Source organism: Rutilus rutilus (genome assembly GCF_951802725.1).
Source record: "Rutilus rutilus genome assembly, chromosome: 13".
NCBI classification, from domain to species: domain Eukaryota; kingdom Metazoa; phylum Chordata; class Actinopteri; order Cypriniformes; family Leuciscidae; genus Rutilus; species Rutilus rutilus.
In genome coordinates, this window is record NC_140218.1 from 11,291,155 (window position 1) to 11,300,082 (window position 8,928).

The following is an 8,928-nucleotide window of genomic DNA, read 5'->3' on the forward strand; positions in this document are numbered from 1 at the left end:
CTTATCCATGAATGTGACTTGTATCTCTTTATTTACAGAGTAATCAGAATAATTGTTCTCAGAGAGCTCAGTATGTGAAAGTAAGTCTTTCTGGGATGAACTACTGTTGCTTGAATGTTTTTCTCTGCTACACACCGGTATATAATGACCTTCGCTCCACCCGAACTGCCTATAGTGTTTGAAAAAAATGATCTTCATGGTGAGTCACACTTTTTTTTTTCTTTAAATCCATCTTTTACAAGAGTCTTTTCTAAATATATCTTCTTTTTTTTTCAGACTAAGCAGATAATTAAGCAACTTTCACATACGAAGTGAATACAGGTAATGTGGGACACTATTTTGTCAGTGGCATTGTTTTTAAAAATATGATCCAAATGGCTACATTAAATGTCACGTCATAGTAGTTTAGGACAAACTTAATGCTGCTTTTTTAGTAATGAAAGAATCTACACATGACCTACTTGTATTCGCCCTACAGTACCATAGGTGCCACCTAATACCTACTTTTTCCACCCGTAATTTATATTGGTCAGATGAAAAGCCTTAAGATTAAAACTTGGTGACTGATACTACATTTAAATCACGTGCAAATATTAGTTTATTCTCTCAGAGACTGCAGTCTGCTTCGTTCTGTTGCACAGTAAAACCGCAAACTGCAATGTTGCTACTAAATGCTGCTTCTCAAACTACCACTAATGAAAATTATAATTTTGTACAATATTTTAATGCCAGCTACGCAAGATTATGAATATGGACACCAAACTAAAGGAGTTGCCTTTTGCACAAGTTGTGAAAGACTTAACATTTGTGTCAATCTCTGAGCTGTGTTTTTAAAATTTTAATTGATGTCAATTGTATAAACCATGTCAATTATTTTTTAATTAAAACAAAAAACAAAACAAAAAAGATTGACCATTTGTTGCAAAGTCCTGCCCACTTGAGGGCTCAGCCAATCATCATATAGAGAAGCCAGGCATAATATATTATGTTACAACACTGTTTTGTATTGTGTTATTTCCTACCAAATACATCAACTTTGAAGGACAAAACAGGTGAAAATGAGGCTGTGAGGGATAGACTTACAGTCTTTACAATGGCACACACTGTATAGAGATCCTAGATCACGTCATTTTCACAACTCACAACACTCAAACTAGAGTTTTATGGGGGGGGGTTGTCTACTGTAAGTTTTTTTCTTTTTTTCATAAAAGACATTTCGTCAGCTGAACAATTGGATTGACAACAGTACAATCCATTAAACACTAAGGTATGATGTAGGACACAGTATAAAAACAAGTGCAATTAGTAAATGGATAAATGAACAAGCATAATATAGATCTGAAATGAGTTCATTATGCTTTCAAAACGAACTTCATGCACACAGCTCATATATATGTACATGCATGCAGCTGTCTAAAGGGAAAGCTCATTAAGAGATAGTGTTCTTGAAGGGTTAACATTTTTCCATAATAAATTGCTATGCCTTTAAATTAGTGATAGATTAGAAGAGATGAAGCAAAGAAACAAAAGTTCACAGTTAAAAATCCAATGCTGTCAATTAATACTGTATTACTTTCAATTGTAGCAATATATTAAACACTCACACACACACACCAATATGTGCAAAGATCCAAATACTACTGTAAAAACAAAAAAACAAAAAAGAGGTCAAACCTGCACCTTGAGACTGATGTGTCAACCAACAGTGATGCTTTAATATTGTGTCACTGCACTAATGAAGCCTTAAAGTGAAAGTGAAATTTGAAAATGTACTTAAGCACTTAATTCCTCACAATAATTAAGAGATTTGAATCTCTGGGAAGTGATCACCAGATCATACAGGGCCGCGGGAAGTGGGGGTGCTGGGGGTGCTGACGCAAAACCTCTTCCCGCGGCCCTGAGATCATAGCATGAAAATTCCCAAGGTTTCTGTGATGTAGCAAAGTAGAAAGGAGAGGAGAAAATATCCAAACCTTTCCAAATGAGCATCAACACTGTCCTGTGTGTTTCCAGCTGTCATGATGTTCGTGATTGATAGACTGGGACTGCAGAATACCTGAATGTTTAATTATGGGTATGACTGACTAAAGCATTATAATAATTGAATGCTATTATAATACATAATAGAGTCATTTAAGAGATTATACAATTCCTTACAGTTGACAACCCTTTCGGGGCAACACTGTTTTTTAGAAGTTAATTGTTGAAATCTCATTAAGCACTCCTTGAGAGTTTTGTTCATCTACTATGCCACACCTCCCCATATTACATTGATTTCACTGATTAACAAAAGTTTTGTCATCTGATGAACACAATGAAATGGGAGACGCTTTATGTGTTGCCGTGTAATTTTAGTGATCATACAATAATTCTCTCTCATTCTTTCTCAAGACATTTCAAGCCTGACCACAGTGAGCCTGACATTTATTTCCAAAATGCCACTTGAACTCGCATTATTTGACTTTCCTCAATTTACTCATGTGCTTTTATTGCCGATGGATGGATGGATAAAAAGAAAGAAAGAATACTGTCCTTTTTACTGTTTTCTGTCAAGTCTGACCAGAATTTATAGATAGACTACAGTTATGCCATATCAATTTGCTAAAGCCCTTGTAGTGTCATTGTTCTAGTAATAATTAGCTAAATTGCGGAGGTACTGATGTTTTTAGGTCATTCTGACTTACTGTAATTGGTCTTATTAAAGGCTATTTCTCATAGTTTTCCCAGACGCCTTCTGGGTGGAGCATGAGCTTCAGGTTGGGGATGGTGATCAGATAATGTTTCTGTAGTCTCAGAAAAGGACTAAATTAATCCTTGCTTGACACTGTCTTCATAAATCTAAGGGCACATACTGATTTGAAGTTATGCATCAGATCCTTATTCCACTTGTCAAGTAAGAGACGTTTCTTCCTTTATCACTGCACCGGCCCCGGTGTTTGAATTCATGGGGTCTGGAGCAACACTTCACCCTCTGTCAGTAAAAAGGGGGAAAAAAGAATTAAGAATAAAACAGCATATTCAATTATAAATTCTCTTGCATGTGAATTGTCATTCTCATATTTTCTCCTCCTTCCAATTTTGTGAGTCGTTCTATTTAATAACTCACTAAACGCCAATAATCAAAGAGCCGTCCTTGTTCCGACGATCAACAGAGATAAATGTAAGACTAATTGACAATTAACTGTACTGCCATTTAACTTAATAAAACCATGCAATCTAATCTCTTTGTTGAAGGGAGCTTCATTTCTTCAAATGTACATAAAATAAATTATTCTATTCTATTACACGGCTCTCTGATTCTGACCAATCACGCCATTGCATAAAATGCATAAATCAATATACTACTCACTACTCTACAATGAAAAAAGATTGACAAACAGGGTCAGTAAGAAATATGCAGATTTTGCTTACAGAATGTTTCTAATACCTTTAATATATAGGAATAAATAAAGCATATATTCATCATTTTTATGACCAACGTCAGCGTATTAAATGAACAGACCTGCTCTGTCAGGAAAATGACTGTAAAACGACTCTGCCTATAGTTTAAAAGTTCAGAACAATTAAACTAAGATGCTAATTTGTCCTATTAATTCATTAAAATGAACAAAGACTTAAAATGTCTCAAAACTCAAAATCCTTTGATCCCTTTCTTAAGAGAACAGTTCTCCACATTCCTGTGCTATGAGCTGTGGATGGGGTGGAGATGGGGATGAAGTATAAAAAGCCCGTCTACTGTGGAGACAAACTATGAGCTGGTTGAAGTAGGACTTACTGTTCACTCCAATACATCAAGTTCTCGGTTCAGTTACACTTAAACAAGTGCAAGGACTAAAAACATGTAAGTAATCAACTTTGACTTTATTTGAAACTTATTATCTGTTTTTATTGTGCACATATGTTGCTATTAGAAAACTAGAATTATCTAGAATTCATAGGCTGTTTTGATCAAGATTCCTTTAGCAGCAGCAACATCTTTAACAGGTTATTATTTCTAAAGTCTTTTCTTTTCTGGTTATTGTGAAAGTACATGCAAGTTAAAAATATTGGTCCGATCATTTTGAAAACAGCCTAACGAACAGATCTAATTTATGAGAACAAAAGCATCCAAGAGACCATATTTATGAATTGTTAACCATGTAATAACCAATTACTTATAACACTTCTTTTTTTGCCCAGCATGCCTTTTGTATACAACCCATACAAAAACCTCTGCACCGTCGGCCGTTTCCCAGCCATTAAGCTGCAAGTGGACGACTGCAGGAAATCAACATGCCACCCACTGGCTCATCATTATCCTTGGTTTAACCCTTATGTGGACTCTTGCGCTAAAACTTATGTTAACCCTTGTGCAACCCCTTGCTCTGTCCCTCATCCTTATCCTTATCATTATCCTTATCCTCATTCTTATCCTCATTCTTATCCTCATTCTTATCCTCATTCTTACCCTCATTCTTACCCTCATTCTTACCCTTACTCATGCACCAACCCTTGCGTCAACCCTTGCGTTAACCCATGTGCTACTCCATACCCCAATCCTTGCAACTATGTCACTCCATGCCGTGATTATGTCGAGACTAAGGAAGTTGTCATCAAGGAAGATTGCACAGTCAAGCGAGTCTGTGGAAATGATGGTGAGAGTCGTAGATCTTTGTCCTGCAATGCATGATGGGAAATGTGCTATTGTAATAACGCAATGAATGATCTGTTTGATATCTTCTGCTTTTTCGTTTTCTCAGAAACTCTCCTCCGGGTGAGTAAAGTCGATCTTCTCAAGTGCAGGACCGCACAGAATCGTCTGGAGCATCACACACATTGTTTCCCTGATGATTACCTCATCGTCCGCAGAGGACAGTGCTTCAATATGTGGGTTGATCTGTGCCGTCCTTTCAATCCCAGTTGTGACAAACTCCACCTGGAGCTGAAACTTGGTTAGTTACTGTATGACCTGTGCATGGGTGACAATATAGGACATGCAGATACCGTACATGTAGAGGAGGAACGTGCATTTCTACCCTCACTGGAATCACTTGTTCTTCTGTGTGCTTTACAGGTCATATCGCATCCATCCGGGACGGCACTCATGTGGTCATTCCAATAGTGGAAGAATTCAAGAGAGACTGCTGGGGAGCAAAGATTGTCGAAAAGTGCCAAAACCGACTCAAACTGTGTGTGCACTCTCTTCCGACTGCTTGCGTTGGACGATACCAATTCAGTGTCGTGACTCACTCTACAGGAGGAAGATTCTGTACACCATGTGTTCCTGAAAATGACATTTACATGCTGTTCAACCCCTGGTGTAAAGGTACGCGTTTCATTACACTGAAACCTGATTATATGAAGATTAAATTGAATGCGGAAAGAAAGAAAGCACGATTAAAACTTTATGAATGTTCTCTGTTCTCAGATGACTGCGTGTACCTGCATGAAGAGGCGGAGAGAGTCGAGTATGTGCTGAACGACATGGGCAGAATCTACTATGGCACTAAACAGCAGATTGGCTGCAGGACATGGAACTTTGGTCAAGTAAGTGTTAAACATTCATTACTAAAGTTTACCACATATCAGAGACTGATGTTAATCCAATTGATTTCAATGGGGATGTTGAGAAACCCCAACTGTTTAAAACTGAAAACAGTAAAATCCTGCAAATCACTTTCAACATTTTGGTTTAGCCTATAATGTTACAAAGTAGTTCTCTAAAATGATTATTAAACTTTAGCGTAATATATTCCACATGGTTTTTCTATAACAAAACCAGATCGCTTCCATAATAATCTACGAACTGGAAGTTGATGACATCTAATTTCCTCACTCTGTTGTCTGAATCTTAGTTTGAGGAGGGGGTCCTGGCTGCATCTTTGTTTGTGCTGGAGAAGAGTTGTACCCCTTGCTCAGGATGGAGAAGCCCCATCAACATCTCCAGAGTGGTGTCAGACATGGTGAGTAATCATTTTCTTTCCCATTTGAAGCTGGAAAGCTTAACAAACTGTCTGATTTGCTCTGTTTTGCAAAAAAACACAACATTTTCAATCGTCTCTCTTTAACAGGTTATTGCCAACAAAGGCTGTGGTGTGTTGATGGGTAACTGGTCAAACTGCTATGGAGACGGAATTTCTCCTACATCCTGGTGCGGAAGCAGTGGCATCCTGAGACAGTTCCACAAATGTGGAGGAATACCTGTCAGATATGGACAGAGCTTGACCTTCGCTGGAGTCACCAACACACGTAAGAGTTCAGGCAGAATGGACAATAGAAATTAAGGGTTGAGAAAGAGATTGTAGATGTAATGCACTTATTCTTCTTTAATTTCTCGTAGTGTTGAGATGTTTGGGCATTCCTGTTCGTCCGGTCTCAAACTTCTGTTCTGCTCATGACACTGACGTTTCTTTGACAAGGGACGTCTATTTTGATGAGAACTTCGAGCTGATTGATCACATGAACCGTGATTCAATCTGGTAAGTATCGAGAACATTTGTGATGCCACCAAAATTTCCTCTGAAAGTGCTTGAAGTGAATGTCTGTCTTCTTCTCTTCGTGTAGGAACTACCACGTGTGGAATGAGGCCTGGATGGCTCGTCCCGACCTGCCATCTGGTTTTGGAGGTTGGCAGGTGGTTGATTCCACTCCTCAAATGACCAGCCAGGGCTTCTTCCGCTGCGGCCCAACATCTGTTGCTGCGATCCGCAGTGGACAGACCTTCCTGAAGCATGACGTGCCCTTCCTTTTCGCAGAAGTGCGTTAATTCCTTTAATATAGCATTCTGTCATACAGAGATTGACATACAATGACTTATAATTCCTGTTTGTCTCCTTGTGTTCTAGGTGAACAGTGATAAAGTTTACTGGCAGCGTAAATGCGATGGGACATTTGCTGTTGTCCACGTTGAGAAGGATGTAGTAGGTCACTGCATCAGCACCAAGGCCGTCGGCTCAGATCAGCGTGTTGATATCACAAACCTCTACAAATACCCATTCGGTAAAAAGCACATGCATGTCTCTTAAAACATCTGGTTAAGATTCATGGTCTCACCTGTGACATCTCCTCCTGCTTCCATTGATCAGGTTCTTCTGAGAAGTGTGCTGCTTTGGAGACAGCCCTTCGTCATGGCTCCAGGAGATGCACATACCCACTGCCCTGCGCTGAGGATGTTATCTGTGAAGTCAGCCTGAAGGACGAAAAACTGTGTGTGGGAAAAGATGCCGTGCTTTGCATCAATCTAAAAAACAAATGCAGCTCACCTCGTAGCGTCACCCTCCACAGCCATGCAGCAGCCATGTACTACACTGGAGTCAGGAAGACCTTCCTGAAGAGAGACCAGACATGCATCGAGCTCAAGGCCTCTGAATGTGAGAAATGATCAAGTTTGAGTTAAAATACATGAGACCACACAGTTACTGGTGCAGCTTATGTGTAAAGTTAATAATGCAAATTAGCACACAATCTGTTAGTTATTTAAAATAGAGACTTGTAATGAAAGCATATCACTTTTCCCACTATAGGCAAACCTATGGAATGGACCCTGAGTTATGACGAGTATAAGGAACACCTGGTGGATCACGCACCACTGATGCTCAACCTCTTTGGACACGTCGCTCAGACTAAGCAGATTCTGGCCACCCAGTACAGCTTCAGACTGCGCACTCCAGATCTAGTTCTCGCTGTGAGTTTAAAGTATTCAACTTATTCCGTTGATCAGCTGAAATAATTTAGTGCTAAATTGTGTCTTGTATGTGGTTCTTCTCAGCCTGCATGTGATGCTGTCCTGGGTCAAGAAGTGCCGATCAAACTCACCTTCCAGAATCCACTGCCTTGTGTCCTCAAGAACAGTGTATTCCGCTTTGTGGGACTTGGACTGCAGCACCCGAGAATTGTTACCTATGGGTAAGACACTATACTATTTAAATTATTAAATTCATTTTCACTGAATTAAATCAAATTGATTGATGAACACAATGCTCAACACTCTTTCTGTGTTGCTATTGAGTTTTAGATGATTTAATCTAGACATTTTATTTAATTATAATATAATTCTATATTGTAATATTATATAATATTGTTTTGTACAGTTTGTTACTATTAAATCTAAAAAGTAATCTTAAAAAAAAACATTAAAATATAAATATATACACAATTATAGTCAAATGTGTCACTAGTTTGTGAATATTTAATCTAACAAAAATAATTATTAAAAGAGATAATTAAAATATAAAATAGATATATTAAATAATAATGTGTTGCAATGTAGTTTTAATAATGTAATCTATAAAATGAAATGATTAAAAAAATATATATAAATTATAGTAATATTAAATAATAGTATATTTTTCAACACAGTTTACTATTTAAGTAAAAAAAAAACTATTAAAATATAAATATATAAATGATAGGAATATTATATTATATTATGTGTTGAAATACAGTTTGTGAATATTTAATCTACCAAAAAATCTTTAAAAAAATACTAAATATTCGTATTATTTTCTTCCTCAGTGACATCGCAGGACATGCCACTGTGTGCCTGACGGAGAAGTTCATTCCCAGGTGTCACGGCCAACAGAAACTTCTGGCTTCATTCGACTGTCCTCAGCTCACTCAGGTGCATGGATTCACCAACCTTCTGGTCAAACAGCACTGTTAAACCAATCGAATAACCAACAGAGATAAACGGCAAGGCTCCACTCAATTGAAAGCACTCACATTTGCAGAATAAACAGCATCTATTAGTTTCACTTTCACTTACCTACAATCTGTAAACCTTAAACCTCTCACATGATGCATTTAATCATGATCTCAGAGGCTTTATGCTAGACACTGCTGACTCCTTATCTTAATCATATTTTATTTAGTAGTATTTTCGGAGATGGAATTTATGGGCTTTACCTGGTTTAACAAAATGTTATACTGAATAATCATTGATCATAATCA

The 8,928-nt window shown here is 37.8% G+C and overlaps 1 protein-coding gene across 1 annotated transcript; it reads left to right on the top strand.

Annotated features, from left to right (window-relative positions):
• Positions 1–275: 275 nt before the first annotated feature.
• On the top strand, positions 276–8,925 carry tgm1l2 (transglutaminase 1 like 2). The gene is made up of 15 exons (XM_084428806.1): positions 276–321; positions 3,659–3,841; positions 4,180–4,634; positions 4,740–4,931; positions 5,054–5,305; positions 5,408–5,526; positions 5,835–5,942; positions 6,051–6,228; positions 6,320–6,458; positions 6,544–6,736; positions 6,825–6,978; positions 7,065–7,349; positions 7,503–7,663; positions 7,748–7,884; positions 8,494–8,925. The coding sequence occupies exons 3-15, from the start codon at positions 4,181–4,183 to the stop codon at positions 8,639–8,641; spliced, it is 2,520 nt and encodes an 839-aa protein (XP_084284932.1). The 5' UTR covers positions 276–321; positions 3,659–3,841; position 4,180; the 3' UTR covers positions 8,642–8,925.
• Positions 8,926–8,928: the final 3 nt, after the last annotated feature.